Source organism: Ciona intestinalis, chromosome 2 (genome assembly GCF_000224145.3).
Source record: "Ciona intestinalis chromosome 2, KH, whole genome shotgun sequence".
NCBI lineage: Eukaryota > Metazoa > Chordata > Ascidiacea > Phlebobranchia > Cionidae > Ciona > Ciona intestinalis.
This window is the reverse complement of record NC_020167.2, coordinates 2383737-2410877: the sequence shown is the minus strand read 5'-3', so window position 1 is coordinate 2410877 and position 27141 is coordinate 2383737. Positions and strand designations below refer to the sequence as shown.

Genomic DNA, 27141 nt, shown 5'->3' with positions numbered 1-27141 from the left:
ATTAGTTTGTCGTTACGCAAGAGTAAGTTTGGCTTGCATACCAACGAAAAATACCGAAATCGAAAAATTGATTTAGCGATATTGTTTGTGAAATTTTAGCATTTACGAGTATTGAAAAAGTATTACTTCATTGTTTATCAGTTGTATGTGCATCGTATTGGTAAGCGCTTTTAATAATTAACATGTAAACTTCCTTAAAATATGCTAACTTTACTGTTTTTGTTATCGACAGAGGATTGATTCAAATATTTTCTGCAACAACATTTAACTTCAAACTGAACCATGCAGGTAATTTTAAACCTATACATTAAAAGATTTAAAAATCAGTAACGTATTTTCAAATATCAAGTCTAGTGTTTAACTATCTACAGCATGTTGCCTGTAATGACATTTTCCTGACTATCTGGTCCTTCAGATAACCCTAGTTATTATTTGCAGCGAATGTTCAGCTTGAAAGAAAGGGTGCACGGTTCAGACACCCCACTGATGTTCAGATGGCAGAAAACTCTTGGAAACTACCTAGCAACTACGGGGCATGACAATGTTGTTCGTGTATGGGACCGACATGGCCAGCTGGAAGAGGAAATCCAACTTCCAGGGTAAAATATGAAAACATAATATAAATGTTGTCACACTATAATATTCAAGCTGTGAAATTGCTCCATCATATTAAAAAGGTGGTGATATTAAACGTTATATTTCTGCATGACCAACAGAAGCTGCACTGGTATGGAGTGGGATAAAGATGGAGATGTCCTTTGCTTTATCTGCGAAAAAAGCAGCACTATATTTATGTGGGATGCAAACCAAAAGAGGGTAGTGAAGATAGATAGTGGGGCAAAAGATGCACACACTCTACTGTGTTGGTCAAGAACAGACCTTCATCTAGCAATAGGTAACAAAATTCTAAGGTCTCGTTGTACTTTGTCCAGTTACTTTTATGTAGAAAATACATGAGTACTATAAACAGTTGAAAACAAGGTATAGGTTTAATATTAACACGAAACTTTTTATAGACTGAATCTGACTTGAAGTTGTAGTATCAATAACAGTAACGATACCAACAGTTTACTGATGTATTTTACTGACTTTTTAATTATGGGACTTTATTGAAATAGGTACTGCAAAGGGAAACTTGATTTTGTACGACCATAAAGTAGGAAGAAAAGTTCCAATTATCGGTAAACACACACGAAAAATTGTTTGTGGCCACTGGAGTGCTCAAAATTTGTTGGCATTGGGCGGAACTGACAATGGAATAACAGTATGATCATTTATTTTGCTACTTAGTTTATAGGTCAGATTCGTCTATGCAGTATGTTTTAATAATATAGATAATTTAAAACAGTTTGAACGTTTTAAAGTAAAACAGTTAATGTTTTGTTTGTAGTATAATATTTTGCTGAGTTGATTAACTTTAAATTATGTTTTAAATATTCAATTGGTTTTGAATTGTGTAATTACATATATACAATCCTAATTTTGGCGTTTAAAATGCATAAACAAATATATATATAATATACATATTACATATTTAGAAATCGTTTTTCTACAGATAAGTGATGTAAATGGAAAAACCTTACACAGCTTCTCTGTACGGGATCAACCTAGTTTGCTAAGGTTCTCAGAAATGAAACGCAGTGTCAAAAATGAGCCAGGGGAAAACACAGTAGGCTAAAAAATTTTTAATTTAATTGAATTTTAAGATGACTTAAAAGTTTGTGCAGTTTTTTATTAGTACTTCTAGTGTATAATTAACAATTTCTTTAGGTGAGTTTAGTTGTTGGCAAGAAAACTTTATATTTCTTTAAAATGTACGACCCGGACAACATAATTGAGCTTGCGTTTCAACCTCGTTATGGTAAAATTGAGGCTTACCACTGGTATGGGGACGGATACATTATGATCGGTTTCTCAAATGGATTTTTCGTTGTGATTTCAACTCACGCAAAAGAAATTGGTCAAGTAAGGAAAAGATTCACTGTTTTACTTATTGTATAAGTTTTTGATTTCCTAAGTTATATTTAATTTTTGTTAAAAGAGCATAATATGGGTGTAAACAAGTTTATTTTACAAATGCAGTTACATTTTGTAAAAGCATTAGTTAAAGTATGGTTGTTTTCATTTTTTAAATTAAACCATATTAACATGAGGACTTCAGTATATTGTTTTACTTACTGGATTAGCAATTTGTATTGCTGCAACCTTAGATTTTCCTCCATGTTTGACTAGTAGAGCTCTTCTAGCAATATTATTTCCTGATTATTTAAACGTTCATACGCAGGTAAATTTGACAGAAAAAGTCAACAATAGTTTAATATTCTTGATTGTCATATGTGATTATTATAGGAGCTGTTTCAAGTAAGGAATCACCATGACTACCTATCTTCCATTGCAATATCCCCTGTGTTAAACTATGCCGCCTCTTGTGGCGACACAAACATCCGAATTCATGATCTTCGTGAACTATCAGAGATCAACGCCATTATTAATGTAGATGATGAACCAAAAGGTGAAAATGTGACAGTTTCTCCTTTTAACTTTAAGAAAAGGCAAATATATGTAGTATTTTTAAGTTATAATGATTTTTATAGCCAAGCTGTTCAATAATTTTCATGTACAGTATTTACAAAAATTGTTTTGGTATAACAGTGTAAGAGCAATCGTATATCAGGGTTGCTCCATTTCATTCACCTTGTGCCCTGCTAGGATAACACATATTATTAAGTTGAAATTTCCAAATTACATTGTCACAGGTTTGAGAGAAATTGACTGGACAACAGATGGCCAACTACTTGCTGTATCAACAGCAAGAGGAACCCTTCATTGTTATCTTACCAAACTTCCAATGTTGGGTGATTCGTGTGGAACAAAGTGAGTAAAAAACTATTTTTCGAAATAACATTTTATTGGTGTAAATTATCTTTTTCCACCTAGGTGTATCTTATTTATGCCAAATTTTTATGTTTTACCGTTTTAAAAGATACTTCCTTGTTGACATTGTATATTTTTTTCAAAGAAAAGTGCAGAATATTAGTATTACCTTTCAGTTTTTTTTTACATTTTGGAATGCTTCCATAAAGTATATTAAGTACTGCCCTAGCTAGACAAACGATCCTGTTGGTACAGTTAAAATTCTTTAATTATTGATTTAATTCCACAGGATTGCTTATTTGACTTCACTACTTGAGGTCACAGTTGAAAACAAAGTTGAAGACGAAAGACCTGTTGCTGTGACAATTGACGTGGAGCCAACATTTGTGGCATGTGGCCCATACCACCTTGCTGTTGGGATGAACAACCGTGCTTGGTTTTATTATCTTTCGGATAAAGGTACAAGCATTAAAATATTGAGTTATAAGCTTTGAAGTTGTGTCTTTTTGTTATCTGTCAAAAAATCAAGTGTGTTTAACTGTTTGTACTCTATAAATTAAACTGCCTTTTGGTAAAGGTCAAAGATTGGAGTGTCATCTGGTTCTATAAATATTAATGATAAAATGTCTTAGTTGTATTGCTTAATCCAAAAGTTTTTGACATTAAGTTTTTGGTATGAACAGATATGGAGAAAACACGTGACAGGGAGTACCTTGGCACGATAGAAAGCATGAGCCTTAACATGGATTATGCTGCAGTTCTTGTCAAAGGGAAAGTTCAACTTCATGTTGTAAGTTTATATGGCATTATAACTGTAGTGATTTGTTTTTGTTTTGATTTGAACTTTAATTTACCTCAGATAGTGGATTTGGATAATGATTGTCTTTCTGTTGCCCTTCTTTGGTTACCCAATAGTTTGTGAAAGTTCCAATAAAAATTAGTTATAATATAACTAAACAATTGAATAGTTTATAGCACAGTGTTTTATAACTTATCCAAACCATAACACATGCCTCAATTTGTTTTCTTACATCCAACTAAAACCATTCAATTTCGGAGAATGTAGTTTTTCCAATTCTATATGGATGAGATTCCCAATGCCCAGACTGTTTATGATTGTTCATGCAATCAGTATGACTCATGTCACTTTTTTCCAAGTCACTACATATGTCTCATAAACTACAGATGCAATAAATATTTCTCAGTGTACAACCCACTAAATGTTTGCCTCGTCTAATTGAAATTGTTAAATAATTTTGCTACCCTCCACCACAGATAGATCAAGGAATGCATGCTGCCGTTGAGGAGAGAGAATCAAAGTTATTTCCAGAGCGAGAAGACATGGGAAATATCACATGTTCCACGCTTACCAATGAATTCCTTATTTATGGGACAGATGTAAGTATATAATTAATTAATTATATACCTTTCTCAAAATTTACTAAAAACCTGATTTGTTTGGAAGGTTTAAAAGTTGCGGGTTAACTTAAGCCGCAATTTTTATTGAATAATTATGCTTTCCTATGGTGTCCTTACTGTTAAATATTTTTTGTTTTTGCATTATTTTTTCGTTTTTCGCTAATCCGATATAAATGCAAACTAAAGCCAGTAGTCATTAACTACAATAAGCTGATACCTATTCTGCCTTTTGTTTATAATTGTGTAATTAACATTGCATAAATGTAAATTGAAAACAATCTTCCGTCTGTAAGTGGTCTCAACGTATTGAGTTATCATACATTTTCTGTAGGTTGGTACTCTGAACTTCTTCTTTATTGAGGACTGGTCGAATGTGAATACATTTCGCCACTTAACGCAGATCCGTAATATTTATCCTGACAGTAGTGGAAGTCATGTGGCAGTCATTGATGATAAAGGAGATGGGTATCATCATCATTTATTTGTTTTTTTTCTTGTTTTTCTTGGCTTAATGTTATATCTTGGCTTTTGATTAACAAGATTTATTATTTAACTGTATCTAATTAATTGAAACACAAAATCGAAAAATTGTAAATTAAATTTAACTTATGTCAAACAGAAGTTTAAATTTCTGTATGTATAAGGGTAAGGTGTTATGCCAAGGGATTTTGGACTTTTTTCTAAGTTGGCTCATTACTTAGAAAGTTCAATCCTATCCTGACATCACATACACACACACAGGTTCATATACAACCCTGTTAATGATTCAACATTGGAGATTCCATCCTTACCTGCCCAATGTCATGGAATCTTGTGGGAGAACAACCCATTTGATAAAGGAGTGTTTGTTGTGTTTGATGATTCTACCATTTATACTTACATCTTTCACAGGGAATCTGTCAATGGTAAGTAGCATGATGTATCCTAGGTGCCACATCTTTCTGATTGGATTAAAACCATTTGACAAATATTATTTTGTTAGTTTAGTATATAAAAACTATTTTTGTTAGTGATTTTCTATTTGTTTGATCATTTTCAAACATTTTACTCATTTAAAATATAGTAGGGTGGGGGAAGACGGGACACCTTTTCATTCTACTTTCCCGTCACATTTGGTAGTAAACAAAGAACATTTAAAGAATTATTAAACCGTATGCTCATGACTCCGAAAGACCGTTATTAATTGTTTAAAAAGCGATCAGGATATTTGGATATTATGTGCTAAAGGTGTCCCATCTTCCCCCACTCTACTATATCATATCGGTCTTTCAAAATATACCTCTGTAACGTTATCCAGTCAACATACATATAAAAATCTTTACAGTTACTTTAAAAGAGAGTAAGAGACACTAGAGACACTATTACAGTTACTTTAGTCCAAAATTGTTAAAACCTTCTTCCTCCATGTACAGGTCCCCATGTATCAGTGGTAGGCACGACCCACCTTCCATTCACACAACGGCCATTGCTTCTGTACAACGGAACACTCACGTTACAACTTGCAAGTGGAAAAACAACATCACTTTTGCTTGACACACACTCTTTCTTACGTGTCACTGAATCGCAAGATGCACAGGTCAAATTTTGCTACCATAGAGATTGATGATAATGCATGCATATGTGCTCTTGCTTTTCTATGTTTAATTTTAGCAACAACAAAATAATTTATTTATAAATTTAAGTGTTATACAATTTATTTTCAAGTTTATTTTCACATCATTTCAATTTAAATGAAGCTTAATGCACTAATACTGAATCTATCACATATTATTAATGTTTCTGTTTCTTTCAGTTTAAACTTTTAAATTTGCAGTTCTTGTTTGCCTTATTTTGTCAAAACAAAATCAGTTTAATTTTATGTAACTTCAATGTAACAGGCTAACAGCATTGTGCTGCAAGCCATACTGTTAATTTTCTTCATTTTACTAATTAAAAGTAATATTTTTTTTATTTATTTTTTTAACTTTTTTTATAAACTTTTTAAATAAAACTTTTATTTTGCAGCCTGACATTGAGAGTCTTGAGCAAGCAATGAATTTGCGCAAATGGAGAGAAGCTTGGGTGGTTTGTGAAGGTTTGAATGATAAACAACAATGGACCAACCTCGGTCATTCTGCTGTTCAATCTCTGGAGGTTGATCTTGCTGTGAGAGTTTATCGTCATCTTGCTGATGCTGGTATGGTGATGGCACTTGAAAAATTGAGGTAAGATTTACTACAAAGCTTCTTATTCAAGTTGGTCCTGACTGTTTCATGCATATTATTTTAATTATTTTATGAGTAAGACCATTGTTGAATTGAAGAATACTTTCATTCCACACTATCGCATTAGTTCTATTTGTTTTTTTATTATTCAATTTTTGTGTAAAAATCTATTTCATAAAATAGTCATACTTTTTAAATTTTAAACACATAGGCTGTGTTAAGCAAATTACCAATTTTACATAAATCATTGAATATAATATGTATTATACTGTTACCTGGAAATGGTTTTAGAAAATACTAGTCTATTAAGAGGGTGTAGGCAAAAACTTTAGGACCCCCCGATTACTCCATCAATCTTAAACCTTATTTCTCTGTGATCTCAGAGATGTGGAGGACAGTTTCCTCCTCGCAGGATCACTCGCATCTTTTCTCGGGAAGTTTGATCTCGCTCAAGATCTTCTTTTATCATCAAGTCAACCAATAGCGGCGCTAGAAATGCGTCGAGACCTCATGCACTGGGATACTGCTCTCCAGCTGGCTAACAGACTGGATTCAAAGCAAATCCCATTCATTGCAAAGGAATATGGGCAGCAACTGGAATTTACGTGAGTATTTTCTCAACTTCAACATTATTAGTTTATTGTTGTCTTTGTAAATAATAATGAAGAGAAAAGAAGAACTGTGTGAAGGATTTTTTCTCTTTTTTTCAGAGTAGTTTAAAGCATAAATAAGCATTTATTTGTTCTTTTAAATTTGAGACTATAGATTGAATGGCACTTATTTATTTTTGCATGGAAGAGTTATACCAGTCAAACGCATGTGCGCATTTTATAGAGAAAGGCACATCAAAAACTATGTTTTTGTAATTCTGTTTTATTCATAATTTTAATCATTCATCAAGTGACAATGCCTAAAAACCAACATATTCTTCATTCATTCTATTCCTTCATACACTATAACATTATTTTTACCTGCAGAGGCAACTACACAGCTGCATTGAGTCATTATGAGAAGGGGGTAACGAGAAACCAACAATATCGTGAACACGATGAGGGGTGTGCTGCAGGGATGGCACGCACTGCTATACGACTTGGAGATATTAGAAGAGGTGTTCAACTTGCTATGCAACATCCAAGTAGACAACTCAAAAAGGTAGGTTGTTTTTATTTTGTTATATAAGTATATATGGTGAAGTTGTTTTGTTATATAAATATATATGGTAAAGTTTTTTTGTTATATAAATATATATGGTAAAGTTTTTTGTTATGCAAAAATATTTGGTAAAGTATTATGAAGAGGCATTCCGCAGGATTCAGGCCAGAGTTGGCCAATTACCTAGCAATACAATGCTAATACATTTTTTTCTTTTGTTTGTTCTAGGAATGTGGTGTGATACTTGAAGGTATGAGACAATATGCTGAATCTGCTGTTCTGTTTGAGAAGGGTGAATATTATGATAAAGCTGCAGCGGTTTACATTAAGAGCAAGAATTGGTCCAAGGTTGGAGAATTGCTACCAAAGGTAACTTTGTCGAATTTTCTATTGTTATTGATTTGTATCAGTTTATATGGTTAACATTAACACAAAGTAATCGTTAATTCGGATTTAGATGGCCTACACCTGCAGATTGCAGTATATTTTTTTAAAGCAAAAATTAAAATGTCTTAACTTTTAGCTTTAGTAACTGCTTATAAAAGAAATTTTTTTGTTTGTTGTTTATATTATCTCTGATACCTATCTTTTTTGCCAAAATATATTATATTTCAGATAACGTCGTTAAAAATACATCTTCAATATGCGAAAGCTAAAGAAGCAGATGGTAAATTCAAAGAAGCAGCCGACGCTTATCGCAATGCCAAGGATCATGACAACCAAGTACGAGTTTATTTGGACCACTTGAGGGACCCAGAGAAAGCAGTAAAGGTTGTGAAAGAAAGTGGTTCGGTGGAGGGAGCAAAGATGGTGGCCAGGTAGAAGCTTTGTGGTTTTTGATATTTTGTAAATATATATTTATGTATATGGTATCATATATTGGGTGAAATAATGCGCTTTAAACTCTTTTGGGGGAAAAAATAAAGCAAAAAACTATTTTTTGAAATGTATTAAATAATATAATTCCTACAGGTTTTTTGTCAAGCTGGCAGATTATGGATCAGCGATTCAATTCCTTGTGTTGTCCAAATGCAATGATGAAGCTTTCCAGATGGCTCAACAACATGGACAGATGGAGGTATTTGTGCTTGGGAAATTAGGAAAAAAAATACTGAATAAAATTACTGAGATTGTATTAATTTTGTAAAGTTCTGTTTGACTTACCTTATCTAACACGGAAGTAATTGTCAAAAACCCAAAGAAATTTAACCATCTTCAGATATATGCTGAGATAATTGGGGAGGATGCTACTAAGGAAGACTTCAAGAGCATCGCTGTTCATTTTGAAAATGAGAAAAATCATCTGATGGCTGGCAAATTTTTCTCTCTATGTGAAGAATACGCAAGGGTAAAATATTTATTTGACTCTTAAATATATTGCAACCGTTTCTCCTACTTTTTTATGTGGTGAAGTATTTTGTTGAGCATTTGAACTTAGTAATCTTGTTTAAGCATTATTTGAAGATGAGTAAAAGGACAGATAAATATTTATGATGTCACAATACAGGCGTTGAAGCATTACCTCAAGTGTTCCTCGGACGAGAGTGAAAAATCGTTGGACCAAGCAATCCGCACAGTCGCCCTCGCTAAAGATGACAACCTTACACGACGACTCATCGATTTTCTAATGGGTGAAACAGATGGAATGCCAAGGGTTAGTTATGTGTTTTGATAACTAGTGAGATTCATGCGATATCACCATAAAGGTCCCACGGCATGCCACGTCAAATAAAAATGAATGGATGTTTTGTTGTATTGCAAAATTTACCAAGAAACTACACTATAAGTTGATTGAAATCGTATAAATATAAAAATACAAACAGTGTTTTAGCAAATTGTTTTATTATTTTTTCTTTCCACACACAGGATGCAAATTACCTGTTTAAGTTGTACATGGCAATGGAACAATACAGTGAAGCTGCTCAAACAGCGATCATAATTTCTAAAGAAGAACAGAAGAACGGAAACTACAGAATTGCTCATGATCTATTGTTCAGGTAAGTTCACATACTTTTTATATTTCAACTTGTTTTTAAATATATTTTAAAAGTAACATTTTTATTTTTCACACAAGCCTTGTTCCTGTAATTTCCTTTCCATAATTGTTTACCGCAAGCTTATGTGACTTTTCCAATAGTTTGTTCTTGGTATAACATTCCGACTATTCAAATATTAACCCATCATCGCTAAGCCATTAAGAAAATATCACTTCTCTAGCATGTTCCATTCGTACATACATAAGCACTATGGCTGTTGGAGTAATGGGCCAAATCTGACCAAATCCCAGGTCCTCCCACAACAACCTAACTCATATATATCAAATCATCTTCTTCCAGCATGATGCGAGAGCTGAAGAAGAACAACATCCGCATCCCTTCGGACATGGAAAACAACCTCATGATCCTCCACTCTTATGTCCTCATTAAGAACCACATGAAGCGAGGCAACCACTTGGTGGCAGCAAGGATGCTTATCCGCGTGGCTGAAAATATTTCAAAGTTTCCTAACCGTGAGTTTGTTATTTCTATTTTGTACATTACAAACCGGTTTATACGTTTAGCATAAAATTGGAAGAGTTTTATAGGATTTTACCAAAACTTTAGGACAATATTTTAACAGGTATTTTACTAATGTCGTAATACCTGACACGACGATTAAAATAGAATGATTGTTTCTTAAACAGTCTACTCTACAGTCGGCACTAATACTAGTAGCAGGGCGGTAATTTATTTAAATTTTTAAGATTACCGCATTGATTTTGATACAGCATGCATTAATTTTGATACTTTGTATGCAAAGAACCAGTTGTATACCCGTTATTTTAAACAGCCTTTAATTATATTGAAAGCAACTGACATCAGAAACACGAAACAACATGAAACACAGTCAGATACATAAATATGTGCTTTGTACACCAGTAATTGTGACACTATTGAAAGTGTATGAAGAGTTGCAATGTAACTGTAGAATCTTGACTTGTTTGATTTTAAGTCCGTTTCACACTCGGGCGTTTAACTTCAGCGTCTCTGGTCTGTTGTCCTCCTTAAACTGGTACGTCCACATCTTGTGATGTAGCGCCGTTCATCGGCACTAGCGCATACTTTGCGTCTGTTGTTCTCTGCTCGTCGTCTTCACTTTCCCCGCAGCATTTTAACCGCTTTAAGATAAATGTAAGAGGGCCTCCCTGTTTCATTCCGAACTCCTCGCCTTCTTTAAGAGTTTCGGGCAATCTAATACCGAGAACTTCTGGCAAGAACAACGCAAGAACACCTGCGTGTATAACGACAGTTATGCGTGACAGTCAAATACTTTCGATTTGACAATGAACAAATATGAAGTACATGTAGAACTAATAAGTTCATGTTTTGTACGCATATCTGTCGGACATTTAGGTTGTTGAAGTATGGTGTGTTATACTTACCCCCAAAAATGGACATAAGTCCAAATACAACGTATGGTAGAGGTTTAGCGATCACATCTAGCATTGCAATGAATGGTGACATAATTCCACCGATCCTCGCAAAACTGCTGCAAACACCAATTCCGACATTCCTGCATTTAAAAATATTGTAAAAAATGATACGACAACCATAACCGCTTACCGAATAGGCGTTGGATATAACTCTGCTGCGTATATGTACACTGTACCAAAGGCCGCCGCGATGCTGAATTTGCCGACCATGGAAAGTGTAATGTTTAACCACAGAAGTTCTAAAAAGTAGTGTTTGGTAGCAAGTGTAGTTAAGTCATCGCAATGTAATGTTCAACATTTTGTATATAGATAACTAACTTTTCGGCACAAATAGCATTGTGACGCAAGATATTCCAGATAGCACTAGAAATAGGGCGAGAGAAGGTCTTCTTCCCCATCTATCAAGTAGTGGAATACAGATGAACACAGCCGGTATTTCAACCAATCCCGACAGGAAAAGATTGATAAAAGGATCCCCTCCAAGATCAGCTGAGTTCAGTGTAAGTCCGTAATAAACGCACGAGCACACGAGCCTGTGATAGTTACATAAAGATAGGATTATTTATTGTCAAACATTGTGTACCGTATAACGTAGCATATATGCATTCTTTGGGTAGTCAGAATTTTAAAACATTTTTCTAAAAAAAGCTACGTTTAAGAGGTACCTATATACAGTTCGTATAAGGTTTGGATTTAGTAATGATGGACAGTGGTGTATTATGTGCATTCGTGTTGCATATCCTACGCATACTTACCAGCAGTAGAACAACATCAATGACTTCTTCCGCATGTTAGGAGTTCTGATAAGATCCATAGGACCATGGTGCAAATCATGAACGTTTCTCGGAGCAATGCGATCTTTATTTTCAGGGCTGTTAGTAACATTATTATCAGTACAAAGAAACTTTCTGTAGTACAACATTAGTATATATGGACTTACATAGTACACAAAAAGAATATGTCTCAGTTTTACAAAGGATAAAAGAGTATAATGAAGCCACACGAACCAGTTTCGTTTATTAGATGGTATATATAAAAGCTGTAGGCAAACCGACCATTTAGTTGCAAAAGGAAACACAGTAAGTTAGGTCACCTTGTAACTAGTTCATTCAGTAGTTTTGCCTCACTCGGCGTGTCTCGCAACCCCAAACTTGTTATGAATTTTGTCACAATGACGTTGGCCTCGGCGAACCTCTCACAAGATAACAGCCATCTCGGGGATTCGCAAACCAACCTGAATTCGTCAAATATGCTTTATGTAAGAAAGTAATTTGCATGGCTAGTCAATTATTTTAGCATGTATCAGTTTAAAGTGTACAAAGATCGATTTTCTTACGGTGTAAGACAGTTATATTGGTACACTTATAATATTAGCAGTGTTAAAAACCGTCGCTCACCAGTAGTAGGCGGATGTTCCAATAACCGGGATGGAAATGATGATCTGCAGCATCCTCCACTCTCGTACAAAGTATCCATAAAGAGCAAGGATGCAGAATCCGGATGCAAAGAACGCTTGCTCAGTCTGACTCACTCGTACCCGATACTTGGGTGCCACGATTTCCGTCGCTGAATAAGATCGATTATTGTTCGACGCGTTGTTCAATTCATTTTAAGTAATGGAGAATGATAAACGTGCGAACAAATTATGCTTTATTTGCTGCGTTTGTATTAAATTAAGTCACAGTCGAAACTGGATAACTTACCGAGCACAAAACTGCATGTGAACATTGAAAAGAAGCAGAAACCACTTAACGATCTCAGTATGACAAACATCAAGTATGATTGGGTAAATGAAACCGCAAGAGCGAGCAAACCACCAGTTGCTGCAGACGCTGCAATGCTTGTCTTTCTTCCGTATCTGCAAACGAGATAATAGCTTCACAAACATTACGTAACGTTTGTTAGTTTACAGAGAACTTAATAACGGAAACCTTATCTTGGTCAAATTTCAAGTACATGTTATGGAGTGTCTAATTATAATCCCTAATACATTAGTAACTGGCCACTAAATCTTAAAAATGCTGTTTGAAAATTTTCACTTGGTGGGTTACCTGTCCGATATCTGGCCCCACACAGCACAGCCCACAGTTACACCGAACATAAAGACAGCTTGTGAGAGTTTGATCTTGTACTTTTCTCTGCACACAAGCGAGAAGTCGCTCACCACCGAACTTGAGAATGTGGACGAGCTGTTGAATTCCCACGCCGTACATTTCACCGTAGTGTTGGGTGGGGTTGTCGAATTATTATCGCTCCACCAGTAACTGCAGTTGGCAGCGGCAGATACATCCTCGGTATTATACCTTCAAGTATATTACTTCGATAAGCTGGAATCATACCGTTTGCAATTTCTTTTAAATGTGATTTCTATACTCGTGTGGATTTGTTACACCTTTCCCCCAGTTACTGATAGACGTAGTTCATCTAGAGTCGCATTTTAATTGCGTTTTCCAATCATAATTTATCAAAACGCTTATTCCATGTGTATAGTGAGATTGATTTCCGCCATAGTGGACAACCGTATGATTAAACTCCCATGGGTTTGGAGTATCGACCTTTCAGGTGTCTATCTGTTGCACGAGCGATGCATCAGAAGTTTATGAGTCGATTTAAAACCAATTTACAAGCATCAAATATTAATCTAATAATCAATAAATATACACTTCTTTGATACTCTACGATAAACAAGAAAAGTTTGGCTTATTTCTGGTGTAGTTTATCTGCGTATATATGGAACGTTTCCCAGCATACAGTATTTATCGTGAATCAATATTTGAAAATATACAGCAAGCATACAACAGTTTCCGCAAACCAATATTTGCTAACAACTTTTTGTAACTGCTAACCTTAAGCAGCTATTAGGCGGCACCGAGTACATCGCATCTTGTTCCTTCGTCCAATTTTGACCGCATTTCTGAAACGGTAATTATGTTAACACACCGGCAGTAAGCGTCACTTCACATCTCATACACAAGGCTCGCTTTAAATTTGAAAGTTTCTAAACCTATTCAGGTTTATGTAGCTTTTCTCCCAATTTATTGCTGCAATTGGTATTCGCGCATGCGAGTAATTCCATCTATAAATGCGCGTTTTAGGCTTCCCAAAGCTGTTTTTACTTTAAGGTATTCGGGTTGATATGTACAAAGTCGCAAAATGTACCATAGAGTGATTATATTTGCAGTTTCTCTAGGTTTACTCGTGGAATTACAGCTAATATTACTACTCTACAATGCTGCTAATTTTTTTACAATTACATGCATAAGTGCTTATGTGTGTCATGGAATTCACCTTTAAAAGAAGAGCTTGGTGCATTCAGCAAATAAATACTTTGTGACGTGTGTAAATTGCACAGTAATTGTTTTTTTTGGCGGATAGTTATCAATGCAACATAACGAAAAAGAAAAAAAAAACTGTTTAACAAACGTGTTTTACCGCGACCAAATTGTCTTTAAGTGGCATCTGGCATGTATATTCCACATCAGCACCAATAAAAACCATCGCCCCCATCTGTGACCCCACAAAGACAGCCGGCAACATGAGCAAGATCAGTTGGACCCACTGCTTCTTACTCAATCCATCCATCTCTTCAACGATCTTATCAAATTCTACCATTTTTTATGGTCTGGTTAACTAAACAAATGCAATGTCTAAAATGATATAAAAAATAAGAAATTGTGACAAAGTCTAAAAAACTTATCATCACTTTTTGTATTTTTAATAAAAGACAGATCAGAGTCCGTTTTTTTCTGAAATTAAAAACTATTCTCGCTCAAAAATATTTCCTCTTACTATTCTTATTATACCCCTTAACTTGTTAAAAGCTGTTGCATCAACCTCACTTTGCAGTTTTCTATATCTGTATTATAAGTGCATATTAACTGGCACAAAATGCGGTACATGCCTATACAGACAATGATTAAAGCACTTAAATGACACGTAGATTTAAAACCGGGGTTAACACTGATACAACTTTCAATAATCTGCTACAATATAGCATATAGCAGCTATACCACCACACACCAGCTATCCACGTATATTCGATTAACCGATATCCCATTTAATATTTCCCAAACTCAATCTAACTTGCTCCGTTTCTCCCGCAATGCTATAGCTCTAATTGTTATAGCAGCAGCATCTCTGCCGCCCCATGGGTCATCTAACTGGTCACGAGGCTCCGTCCATGGATCGTTTATTTTTCAATCCCATCGTTAATTTTCTTCCAACTTCGATCGGCTGTCGGGCGCGTGTGAACTCAGCTTCGTTAACGCAGCTACCTTCGACACCGAGCAACGGATTGACGTTTCGGTCGATCCACAGTGTTTCCTGCTGTTTGTGAATCCAAACTTCCTGACATTGTAAATCACCGTTGCTTGTCTAACTTAGGAAACATTGTTGATTTCAAGCCTCCGCTTTATTTGCTTCTCGCATCGGTGAACTTCTGTTTTCAATTCCCGACTGCGCCTGGGCGTAAGTCTTCCCCAATAAACTCGTATTTTAAAGTTAAGTCGTGTTACATAATTTCTGTTTATTTTGGAATTTGATCAACATTAACTGATTGACCCCTTGACTGACTGTGCTTCGGCAAATATTTACCGAAATTTAACCAGTGTAGCAGTAACTGTGCTGAAAGGATATTTAATATAATGTGTTTTTTTAAATTTACTAAAATGCATAAATGTTAAAAAAAAAAACTCGCTGCGTAACTTTATCGCAATCGTTGCCAAGTTTACAGTAGGATTTAGTCTTTGTCCGATCTTAAATCTTAACCTGTCCAAGTTGCATTTTCTGCGATCGTTGTCATGCATGCTACAAAATCATGTTGTTCTCTTCGTTAAGAGATTAGTACGAGCTTATATATGCCCTGCTGTCCATACTGTTATCACACATTGTTTAATGCAGCTTGTCTACATGCTTATAATAAACCCCTAGTTGTTTTCCACTGTTGGTTCGGCATAGCGCGTATCCTCCAGAGAAGTTTGCGGAATATTGTCTCGGGTTTAATGCAGGGCGGACTTAGCTTAAGTGCGTGTCATCACGACTTTCGATATCACAATTTTGACCTCACAACACTATAATATAGTACTGTGGGATAAGATTGGACCCGTTAAGCACATAATATACAAATATCCTGATCGTAATTTAAACAATAAACATAGGTCTATGGGAGTCGTGTGGATGCGGTTTTAATAGTTATTTAAATGTTGTTTGTTTACTACTAAACGAGACGAGAAAACGAATAAAAAGGTGTCCCATCCCCCCTCATCCTACCACACATAAGATTAAATATTAGATGTTTGTAAATGCTATAAAAAACGCTATTATTTATCGTATGGAAATGACAAAACGGTTTTTTTAACAGCATGTTGCTATTACTATTTTGGCTTTCGGTTAATGTTATCGTTTTCACATACATAGATGCTATAATCGTGAATATTAGAATATTTGCGGACTGCGGTATATTGTCTACGAAGCATCCACTACAACGCGCGTGCAACCGTGAGCTTCGATATTTTAATTTTACCCCTCCCCCTCCTTCCCACTCCAACACCATGTCCTTGCCTTATTCTACATCTTTATTCAAATGGCGGAAAGTTGTACTAACTTGACACTCGGTAAAAATTCAATTGCTGCAAAAATTTATTCTCCAACCTCGTCCAAAATTTATCGAAATTTACCAGTAAGCACTTTTTGTATACTTTATTTGCCACCCCTGACTTAAGTGAGGTTGATTAAACAACGCGAACAAACATATTGAAGGTTTAGTAGGTCAACTTTCGACCACTAAAGAAAGTATACGGGAAACTTTATACCTGTGACCTAGTTGGTCTTATTTTACTTATAAGTTTGCTGTAAAATGTATAAGCTCACTCTTAAACCTAAATTGCAATTCTGTAAATCCAACTAAAGATAAAAATGTTTTAATCAAAAAATCGCGTTTCATCATTTATGTAGTCGCGTGGTGGCGCCCCGTTGTGCGGTCACTTCGGTTCGTTGTTCGTGGGAAAGCAACAGCAGCATACCCGGATAAAACAATCACAGCATGTGCTGTGGCATCAATCGTCGGCTTACGTAACATTTGACCGAGTCGTGCACTTGAGGAATACTATTCACTATACATGTTGTGGCTGATTAAGTTGAAAATAACACCATAAGTTATTGGATCGCATAAAGATTGTTTTTGTCTGTTGACGACTTTATTTGACCAAGATTGTGTAAAGACACATCTATTACTGAAATTACTAACCAGCATATTGTCGCTATGTTGTATTTCGACCCATTAAACCTAAAATTGACAAATAGATTTGCAAATAATACGTAAGTAAATTTAAACCATTGTACATTACAGATATCGTGCCTATCCTCACTTCGACAGTGATAGAATGCCACAAGTCAGGTCTCCATGCATCCAGTTTTAGCTACGCTGCAATGCTCATGCGACCGGAATACCGAACCAGCATCGACGCAAAATACAGAAAGAAAATCGAGCAAATCGTTCGGTGAGTTGCTTCTTTTTTTTCAATTTTTTTACATCTAAAAAACTCAAAAGTTGTCACAAAAAGTTGAAATCAATCTTGAAATAAATGATTTTCTCAAAACAATTAGTTTTTATTTTGCTATATCATAAAAAGAAGCAAGTGTTTATTTACTATTTTTTTTACATTTATATAAATTAATATATCTTTAAATTTGACATCTGTTCAATTACGTCAAAAAGCGATAGCGATACATTACAAACAGAAAACACTATCTACATAGATTTTATTTAAACCAACGTTTCGTGTTCCATGCGACAAGGGACAGCACCCTGACGTTTTATTTTAAATATAACGGTTGTAGATCGCGTATTTTATGCCTGGAAGTAATAACAGCAAATTTGTTTTTTTGTTTTTAGTAAAACCGGCAACAAAGCGGACGAAGAAGAACAGAAGACTGCACCTTGTCCGCACTGTGATTTTGAGTTAGTTGATACCGAGTTAGTTTGTCCCAGTTGCCGCAATAACATTCCATACTGCATTGCTACAGTGAGTTCGACCATTCCATTTTCACTTATTATATTTAAAATATTTTGGCAATCATGAATTTGAGAACGCTTTTCTAAACCTCATACCAATTTTATCTGTTGTTGTTCATATAGTACGGTGGGATAAGATCGGCCATTTTTTATTCTGTTTTCTGGAGCTATTTAAACCTAATTGTCCAAAACACAATAAGGATATGGGGTTTAAACTAGGAGCTAACGGTATCCCATCCCACCCTACAATACTATACTCATTATTTCTCTGTGCAGGGACGTCACATAACCAGGGATCGTATGAGTTCATGTCCCAAATGCAACTTCCCTGCGTTTTATCTGGACTTCCAGAACTATCTTGATGCAGGATCGATCTGCCCGATGTGCTCGGATAACGTAACATCTGATGAACTACTGCGTCTCAAAGACCCAGAAAAATACCTGAACAAATAAATTAGAAATTCCAGATTAACAGGAAGTCAATAATTTCGGTGTTAGTGTTATCTAAACGGCGACCAAAGCTAGGATTTTAGCTCTGAATTTTTAATTTTTGATTCAAAATTCATATATGTATTACATTAGATGCTGTAGTTCTGTAATATTTTTATATTGTGTTGTTTATATTCATATAGTTGTTATTCATATATTCCTAGCTAGCTTCTGTTCATTTTTTTGTTTGTTTTACCGCTTCAAGTTTCTTTGTTATTGTACTGTGTCGTCGTAGCCATGTGCTAACATAACTGTGCTATTCGCCGGTTTAACTAATAAACCTTCAAGGTTCGTCAAAAAGTTGTTTTGATTATAATATATATTTTATGCATAGTAGGGTGGGGGGAGATGGGACACCTTTACCAAATAATATACAAATATCCGGATTGTGTTTTAAACTATTAATAATGGTCTACAGGAGTCGTAAGTACACGGTTTTTAATTTCTTAAATATTCTTTGTTTGCTATTAAATGGGACGAGAAAATAGAATGAAGAGGTGTCCCATCTTTCCCCACCCTACTATATATATCCTTGCATTAGCCCTACATGTGTGTTTGAGTTTAATTAGATATATTATAACTTTATGATATTTACCACACATGGCATAATCTAGTTTGTCGTTAAGGTTGCGGTTTTAACGAGTGCCAACCAAATTCGGTCTAACCAGTTTTGAATAGAATCTACGATCTAAATGCCTTGAGGCGATATACTATTGCGAAACCGATTATAAAAAAAACGTCGCAATGCCTAGAAACAGTCACAGGCGTATAGTTGCATGACTTCAATAATATAGTGGTATAGTCTTTATTTATACTTGTTAGTAGTTTGTACGTTGGCAAACTAAAATGTAGTTTGGGTGAGGAAAGCATGCCATGGAAAAAGTAATTATATGATGTCATTTATATTTTCAGGTGTTATAAGTTTTTACAGAATGTCGAATAGATTTATTTCTCCGTGTATTACGTTTGTAGCTATGTGCCTACTCGCCACGTTGATTATTACGCCGTTGACCGTACATGTGAATACTAATGTAAAGGACGCTGATGGAATGTTGCGACGTGTTGTACGAAATATCAAACAGGATGAGAGTCTACACTCGGTTAAAAGAAGATCAGTAAACAGTTAGTCATTCTAATTAAAATTCGGATTAATTACAACATGTATATATGTAATAGAAGAAAGTATTCTATATTCTGTATGAGTGTGCGGAGTATCTCAGCTATAGGCAAAAAGTCCAATATATATTCAGTTCGAGATGTAGTAAACGTATTCTTTCATTTTTCCCTCAAAGATACTGGAAAGAACGCACACCAGATAGCTTGCGGGAAGCCAAAGTCTTGCGATAAATGTGTCAGCATAACCAACTACCACTGTATGTGGTGCACAAAAGGAAATAAGTAAGTTCTGCCGGCTTTTGAGCTTATTGAAATATTTGTACATACATACATAACTAGAGTCCATGTGTTCATGAGTGAGTTCATATTGTCTGCGACGGATATACTTAAAATGTAGGCTACGTCACAAACGAATGGTTGCTGGCCAAGCACTGCTTAAATTTGTCTTGTTTGTGAAGATTAAATTTTGCAGTCGTATTATATATTCCTTGTTCTTTTGCTCTTTCGGTTATTTGTTGTGAACCCTGGTTATTGATCTTAAGTGCTTAATTATTGGTTACGTGTTTTCGGCTGCGCGCATAATCACGCATTCCTTGCATTTTGTTCTTTACTCTTGTGCTGTAAATGCAACAGTTCAGTGTACAGTGAGAAGTCGAGTACATTTATACTTGCTAAGTTTGCTTTAGGTATTGTTATGCTAAAAGCTAAATGTTTAAACTTGTTTAATGATTCTGATGCCTTATCACCCAGTTCAGTAAGGGAAACGAATAATAAAGATATTTGCATTCTTAACACAGGTGTAGTCCTTACCCTTTCAAACATATCCTACCGAGGTCAACCGACTGTGATTGGGAAAATGCGAGATGGGGTGTTTGTTGGATCGATTTTAGAGCTCTGCTCATCTCAGTTAGCGTTATTGGTAAGCTTGTATGACTAAACATAATGTCCGATGAAATGGTAGGCCTACTATATGTATAGTACTGTAGGGTAAAATGGGACGGGAAACGTTTAGCACATAATATTCAAATATACAGATCGTGTTTTAAACAATGAACAACGGTCTATGTAAGTTGTAAGGATACGGTTTTATAATTTTTGAATGTTCATCTTTAAAATGAAAAGTTGTCTCATATTTACCACCCTACTATATAGAGTGTGATGTATATACCGTAGTAGCACATAATATCCCGTATTTCCTAATTTTGTTTTTTAACAATTAACAACGTTGTTTTATTGTTGTCGTGAAGATACGATTGTATAACTCCGTAAATATTCTTTGTTTACTAACAAACGGGACGATAAAAAATGAAAACATGGACCTCACTTTAAGCTGCTAACTGTGTAAATGTGGAGATGCAAAAACGTTTTAAAGCCCATGAAAAGTTCAACTTTACAATTGTATGGACACTCTCTTTGTGTTTTTAACGCACCAACATATCTACAACAATTAATGTTGCATATATGTGACACACAGGTGGTATTCTGACGATCATTATCTGCTGCTGCATCGTGAAGTTTTGTAAATGTATCACTGATTGTTGTCACGTTTTCAAGTTCTGTTGCTGTTGTGAATGCTTTAGCGGTGAGTATAAAGAATCGTCACTTACTGTCTTCGCATTGCGGAAACGACACACTTACGATTCATAACTTTGGAGTGTTTGGTTTTCTTCTTTTTTTCTGTAGCCTATATGGCCTACTATTTTGACAACCAATAAATAAATACTGGATTACAGCAATTTCTGGTAAACGTTATGCTTAAGGACACACGGACCTATAGTAGTATAGCAGCATTTAATCCAAAACCTATGTGGTTTCAATGCCAGCCCATCATCCCCACTGCGCCACTGAACCAACAAAATCTATTTCAAACCACGAGCTGTCAACACCAACGTGTGAAACCTATTAGTTTATTTCATAATCCTGTGGACTATGTACATTAACCGTGTGGTTTAATATGCTGGCACAGCAAAGTGCACATAGTGATTAATAAGAGCGCCCGCCTCGAGTATCGATAGGTCTAAACTAAACTGTCAGCACAATATAAAAATTAAATTAAGAATCAATTACCCACAAAGTTACATAAGTGGGAACTCGTAAGCTGGCACGAGGTGTATGAAACAAGACACCCGTATTACAATTAACGACTGTCGTTTTCTGGTCACACGAGGATAAAGCAAGTCATATTTAACTGGAATTTGTATGTACCTATGTAACTTTCTAAATACCAACTTGTTTTCACAGATTCTCGATCCTCGCGCAAAGAAGAAAAATCATTGAAACGCCTCGAACGTAAGTTGCAGATCCAAGCAAGAAGACAAGAAATGATGCTTCGGTATGGATCCCAACGACCCGGAGGAGTTCCATATGGTAGTACTGGTAACTACTCACAGTTTGACAACACTCCTATCTAGTGACTTATTTCGTCTGCTATTTATTGCAATTGTATATTATATGTTTACGCACACGCTATTATTACGAGATTGCATATATATATGGAATGAATGAAGTAGATGGCTCGGAAATAATACTGTGATTAGAAGAAGACAATTACTTTTGCCAAATGTAAAATAAACGACACGGTAACGACACTTGAGATTCTTTTCATGATTTGCTTTCAATACTTTGTAGTAAAGTTTTCTTGTTAACTTTGCCCATTGCGTTCCGTGGAATTTCCTTTACAAACTTGAACTCTCTTGGTATCCTGTACCTTGCCATGTGCTCACGACACCATGACGTCATTGTGACGTCATCGACAGTGGAATTTTGTGTAAGTTTAATTACAGCAACAACTTTTTGACCCCAGGTATCATCAGGTACCCCTAAAACTGATGCCTGAAACAGAAGCTTCAAATAAAGTAATCATATTTATCTTATGCTGTCATGGTATCTATATTATGGGTTTAGTATCATGCATTTTATTCAGTAGCTACATTCGCATACCTGCATTTGCTTAGAAGTTACCTGGTAAAAATTATTCAACTATTTTTGTTTTTCGTGGTAAATTTGCCAACTAATCAATTACAATAGTAAAAGCAATTACAAAGTGAGAATAATACACAAAGTTTTAATACATATGTACAATTTCTCACCTCCTCTACATGGTCATGCTCCAACAGCACTCGCTCTACATCCAACGCACTTAGTTTAAAACCCCCACTTTTAATAATATCAACTGATGAACGACCAACGATACGAAACATACCATCTTCGAAAACAGCTATGTCTCCAGTCTTAAACCAACCTACAGAAACAAATGTGTTGTTGGATTTTAATTCAATTTTCAAAGTGATAGCTTTAGTTAATTTAAATTTACAGTTTCATATTGACACAAAAACATAGCAACGCATGTTAGAAATGAACATGTTTCATATTTACCGTCAACAAAGCTTTCCTTTGTAGCTTTATTATTATTCCAATATTTTTGGAATATGGACTTTGATTTTATTAGAAGTTCACCAGATTCATCGGAAGTTCCTTCTGTTTCAAACACTCTGTTATCTTTGTAAAGCACGTTGTACCTTTGTTTAAAAGTTAAGATTTTATAATTAGCAACTCATATAAAACTATTTAAGGAATTTGGTGAAAATTTCATCTAAAATAAAATTATTGAAAGATGAAAAATAATGAAACAGCATAAGTTTTTATGAAAATTGATTCATTTGACAATATATTGTGTTAAACCAATGAGCTTTTTCTTATTGGTTACATGTTTTATTTACTAGTCTTGTAATGAATTAACCTCGAGTAATCTGGTTCTCCATTTTCTTGAGATGCGGCAATTTTCGCTTCAACATTTGGGAACGGTAACCCAACATAACCTGCGGAAATATATTTTTAGTATAAAGCTTAAGAAATATCACAAAACCCAAAATACAACATACCAACTAGTATATTCAATTAAAACTAGTTTGGGAATAATTTTTATCAATCATTTTTTTACCCGTATTTTGGAAATGTTATAATAAATTCTGTTTTAAGATAAACAAATTTAAAACCTGGTATTCGTTTTCCTTTGTATGGATTAGTAAGCCCCATGCCAAACTCTGTCATTCCATATCTCTCCAATAAAGTGTGGCCAGTAATAGATTTCCACTTTTGCATGATGGATAGGGGAAGGGAGGCAGAACCTAAGAACAATTGAATAAATCTTACTTTTATTTTATATTCACAATTAGTCATTATAGATGAAAAAAAGTTATGTTATTGTCTTGCCCGAAAAATACATGCCCACAATGGAAGTAGCAGCAAGCATTCAACACCGTATCCTCTAGTTACTTTCCAACCACTGAGGCACAGGGCAACAAGCACCATTTAATCGGCAGAAACCAATTTGAGAAAATTTATTTTATACACCAGACGTAAAAAACACTTATCAGGAATTCTACATTTTATTACCAGAAACCATGAGACGAATATCTTTGCATTTCTTTTTTGTTTCCTCAACACACATCTGGTGCTCATCAAAATATTGGATAAGCTTCGTATATATTGTCGGTACAGCCATGAAAACATTCACTCTGGGAAAATTGCTACAACTTTCACCCAACAAATGTTTCCAGACCTGCAAAGAAAAGTAGGAAATAAAGAATTTCAAAGGCACAATATTATTTGTAGAATTTCAAAGGCACAATATTACTATTTTTTCCTTTAAAATCGTATTGAAGAGTTATTAAAGAATTAAAATACTTTCATACATGCATATTATACAATAAGACACATAAAGGTTAAATAAGTTTTAAAGACCAATTTTAAAATTATTTGGGAAATTGATATTAGTACAACTATGAACTGACGTTGTATTTAGTTCCAATGTGCAACAATTTCACATATGTTTTAGTTGGTTTAGAAAAAACAATCTATAGTTTCATTTAATACTTTTAGGACAATGCATAACGAGGCTAAATTGTATTAATTGTGCGGTTATGTGCAAATAAAGCTATTTTACCCTTCCAGCTTCAAAACTTGGTTCCATTACCACAGCAGCATTGATTGATAATGGACAAAGCAGTGCATTGATAAAGCCATGTATGTGGTGTAGTGGAAGGACATGAAGCAAAACATCTGAGGACGACATCTCCCAAATATCAACAAGACTCTTTATCTTGAACCATGTCAGATATTATTAGACTTAGAAATATTGTTATTATACATTTTATTTAACTTTAACAGATTTAAGTGTTCAGAACAGGTCATTAGGCCTGAAGGAGGGCATGGAACTACTAGAATAAGACTTTATATAACCTCTCTCACAGACAAACTGTGAATGTCATTGATTATTCAGTTACCTAGACCACTGTGGCAATTCTAGATCTAATACATGCCAACAACACAAATTTCACAAGAGTCGTGAACATTATATTTTATTGGTTAAAAAAGTTAATTAAAAAAGAGCATTAATTTAGTTTTATATACTGAAAATTAAAGGGGCAAAATTACAAGAATTACTGTTTATCATTATATTGACTACAATTTAAATTAAACACATACCTGATATCTAATGTTTGAATGATTAAACAGAACTCCCTTAGGTGGGCCAGTAGTTCCACTTGTGTACATGATAAGTGAATGATTGTGACCTTGATCAACATGAAGTAAAGGAAAGTTTTCTACACATGGCTTTGCATCTCCATCCAACTTATCCCAATGATCAAGCTGAACATGCTCAACTTTCAGCTTTTCACATAATGGTCCAATCATCTAAAAATATAAATTTGCGTAAAATGCCCAAACATATATATTGTTTTAATTATCAAACTTATTTAGGTTAGATAGAATGTTGGTTTTAAATGTCAAAGATGTTCAGATTGCATTGCTTAGAGTTTGGTGGCCATTACGGCTTGTCTATTTATTAACACATATATCTTTGTTGGAATATTGGCAGCAAGCATGGGAGGATATAGGTACCGGTTTGCAATTTACAATTAAACAACCTCACATGGACAAGATGTTCAACATAAATGTCATAGCCTGGTAGCCATTATTTGCCTTTTAACTCATATTTTATTAAAATTTGCTTGAATATTGGCAGCATGCAAGAAGTGTGAAACATAATAGTTGACACAATAAAGAGACCTCATCTACTAAACTATGGTTAAAAACATAACCAAACTTAACTACCGTTGTATATTTAACAGCTGAAACCACAGTAGATGCTCTTGAATGGTTAATCACATATTCCAACTCAGATGGTGGATGCTTTGAACATAATGGGACAGCAATGCCCCCACATGACCATACAGCAAGCAAACACGACACAAAACTGCTGTCGTTTGGTGTTAGGAAGCAAACCCTTTCACCATTAAGATTTTTTGTGTTCTTTGATGCTTCACTTTTAAGAAGCTCACCTAAAAAGATGTAAAGAGTGTAGATTGTAGAGCTGTTTTGACAATACTTCTTTTTATGCAGGCTTTTGAAGACTTATTGAACTTTATGTCTGGTATCACAGTATTAGTAACATGTGTTAAGGACGTACAAATGAAAATAATGAAATCTATGCTCAGTTATTAAATTTTTTTTAATAACAGCATAGTCCAATGATTTATGGTGCATTACTTTTTAAAAACGTACTCCTGGTGGTTATATTTTCCCAACTCCAATTGCCATGTTGATCGTGTATGCTAATCTTACGCTTTATAGGGCTTAAATGAAGAAAACGATGCTTTGAATGAAGTGGGCTTATACATCTCATTGAATTTTGAATTATGGCACAATTTCTTAAAACATGATGATGTAAAAACACGAAACGAAGCATTTTTAAATATTGTGCTTTGACATCCTAGGTAAGAAGAAACATAAGGTAGGATTTTTCACTATCACCAAGAAGTATATTCAACAACAAGAGTGTGAGGAATTTAAATACATCCCCCACATATATACTTGGAAAGCAGCATAACATACTGTAATAAGAAAACAGTACCGAGGGGGATTTCCCGTTTACCATTACCTTTTTGCTAAGAGACTATAAACATCTTATAAGGTATGCTTATAGTTCTTTTTAGTGATCTGTATTTGAACATTTAAGTTAAATTTTATCATTTTTAATTATTTGACACGTGCAAAATATATTGTTTTAGTTTTCACTTAAATATGAACAAAGTTTATCATTTGCTCATAGTCAAATTCAGCGTGCTTCTTTGAAAATGACGTCACACGCCAGGCAACACCTGATATCAGTCATCACAGAATCCTTTAGAAAGAAATTAAATTCTCATTACCCGTCGCCGACGCTAAAGCCAAGTCAGTGTGAGTTTATAGTTAGGCGTATTGTTCATTTGATGTTACATCAATTTTCTTTGATTTTTCATGGAGAAACGATCAATTTCTGTTTAACGTCTGAAATCTCAGTATTTGTTATCATAATTTCATATGAGTGCTCTTTGTTTGTTTGGTTAATAGTGTTGCCA

General features: G+C 34.7%; 4 protein-coding genes across 7 annotated transcripts; 2 read left to right on the top strand and 2 right to left on the bottom strand.

The window, feature by feature from the left end:
- Positions 1-26: 26 nt before the first annotated feature.
- Positions 27-18922, top strand: LOC100183018 (WD repeat-containing protein 19-like). The gene is made up of 28 exons (XM_002124179.4): positions 27-160; positions 233-288; positions 439-599; positions 717-895; positions 1119-1264; positions 1556-1669; positions 1771-1965; positions 2350-2512; positions 2757-2874; positions 3164-3333; positions 3558-3664; positions 4150-4272; positions 4625-4758; positions 5035-5198; positions 5706-5869; positions 6298-6497; positions 6881-7102; positions 7475-7649; positions 7878-8018; positions 8265-8467; positions 8622-8727; positions 8869-8997; positions 9157-9303; positions 9516-9646; positions 9986-10158; positions 17468-17618; positions 18014-18143; positions 18410-18922. Exons 2-28 carry the CDS (start codon positions 283-285, stop codon positions 18584-18586), a joined length of 4029 nt encoding a protein of 1342 aa, XP_002124215.1. The 5' UTR covers positions 27-160; positions 233-282; the 3' UTR covers positions 18587-18922.
- LOC100183072 (organic cation transporter protein) lies at positions 10469-14776 on the bottom strand. Its single transcript, XM_002128777.4, has 11 exons — positions 14554-14776; positions 13968-14035; positions 13173-13424; positions 12825-12979; positions 12519-12687; positions 12215-12355; positions 11877-11993; positions 11440-11654; positions 11252-11360; positions 11071-11201; positions 10469-10919 (listed from the first exon to the last, which is right to left on the bottom strand). The coding sequence occupies exons 1-11, from the start codon at positions 14731-14733 to the stop codon at positions 10693-10695; spliced, it is 1764 nt and encodes a 587-aa protein (XP_002128813.1). The 5' UTR covers positions 14734-14776; the 3' UTR covers positions 10469-10692.
- Positions 18923-19513: 591 nt separating the features above from the next.
- On the top strand, positions 19514-22326 carry LOC100185389 (pituitary tumor-transforming gene 1 protein-interacting protein-like). The gene is made up of 5 exons (XM_002128721.4): positions 19514-19744; positions 19915-20020; positions 20536-20657; positions 21213-21320; positions 21980-22326. Exons 1-5 carry the CDS (start codon positions 19516-19518, stop codon positions 22147-22149), a joined length of 735 nt encoding a protein of 244 aa, XP_002128757.2. The 5' UTR covers positions 19514-19515; the 3' UTR covers positions 22150-22326.
- Positions 22153-26551, bottom strand: LOC100175199 (acyl-CoA synthetase family member 3, mitochondrial). Of its 4 annotated transcripts, none has more exons than XM_018817609.2 (11): positions 26476-26551; positions 26291-26445; positions 25856-26082; positions 25226-25435; positions 24684-24839; positions 24134-24299; positions 23734-23865; positions 23478-23556; positions 23114-23256; positions 22828-22979; positions 22153-22570 (listed from the first exon to the last, which is right to left on the bottom strand). In XM_018817609.2, exons 1-11 carry the CDS (start codon positions 26487-26489, stop codon positions 22340-22342), a joined length of 1665 nt encoding a protein of 554 aa, XP_018673154.1. In that variant the 5' UTR covers positions 26490-26551; the 3' UTR covers positions 22153-22339. The 4 variants fall into 4 exon arrangements, with proteins under 4 accessions (XP_018673154.1, XP_026696433.1, XP_002128637.1 ...); XM_026840632.1 differs by having other exon boundaries at positions 26306-26445; XM_002128601.4 differs by having other exon boundaries at positions 26291-26505.
- Between the last annotated feature and the right edge of the window lie 590 nt (positions 26552-27141).

Excerpts from the sequence above, each read along its gene's own strand:
- LOC100185389 (XM_002128721.4), top strand. The coding sequence starts at position 19,516 with ATGTCATTTATATTTTCAGGTGTTATAAGTTTTTACAGAATGTCGAAT. Across the intron at positions 19,745-19,914 it reads TAAAAGAAGATCAGTAAACA|ATACTGGAAAGAACGCACAC; the intron begins GTTAGTCATTCT and ends TTTCCCTCAAAG. Across the intron at positions 20,021-20,535 it reads TGGTGCACAAAAGGAAATAA|GTGTAGTCCTTACCCTTTCA; the intron begins GTAAGTTCTGCC and ends TTCTTAACACAG.
- LOC100175199 (XM_002128601.4), bottom strand. The coding sequence starts at position 26,489 with ATGCTTCGTTTCGTGTTTTTACATCATCATGTTTTAAGAAATTGTGCC. Across the intron at positions 23,257-23,477 it reads GGAGAACCAGATTACTCGAG|GTACAACGTGCTTTACAAAG; the intron begins GTTAATTCATTA and ends TTTTAAACAAAG. Across the intron at positions 22,571-22,827 it reads AGCATGACCATGTAGAGGAG|GCATCAGTTTTAGGGGTACC; the intron begins GTGAGAAATTGT and ends CTTCTGTTTCAG.
- LOC100183018 (XM_002124179.4), top strand. Across the intron at positions 8,019-8,264 it reads TTGGAGAATTGCTACCAAAG|ATAACGTCGTTAAAAATACA; the intron begins GTAACTTTGTCG and ends ATTATATTTCAG. Across the intron at positions 8,468-8,621 it reads GGAGCAAAGATGGTGGCCAG|GTTTTTTGTCAAGCTGGCAG; the intron begins GTAGAAGCTTTG and ends TAATTCCTACAG.
- LOC100183072 (XM_002128777.4), bottom strand. The coding sequence starts at position 14,733 with ATGGTAGAATTTGATAAGATCGTTGAAGAGATGGATGGATTGAGTAAG. Across the intron at positions 12,688-12,824 it reads CACATGCAGTTTTGTGCTCG|CGACGGAAATCGTGGCACCC; the intron begins GTAAGTTATCCA and ends GATCTTATTCAG. Across the intron at positions 10,920-11,070 it reads ACTTATGTCCATTTTTGGGG|GTGTTCTTGCGTTGTTCTTG; the intron begins GTAAGTATAACA and ends TTATACACGCAG.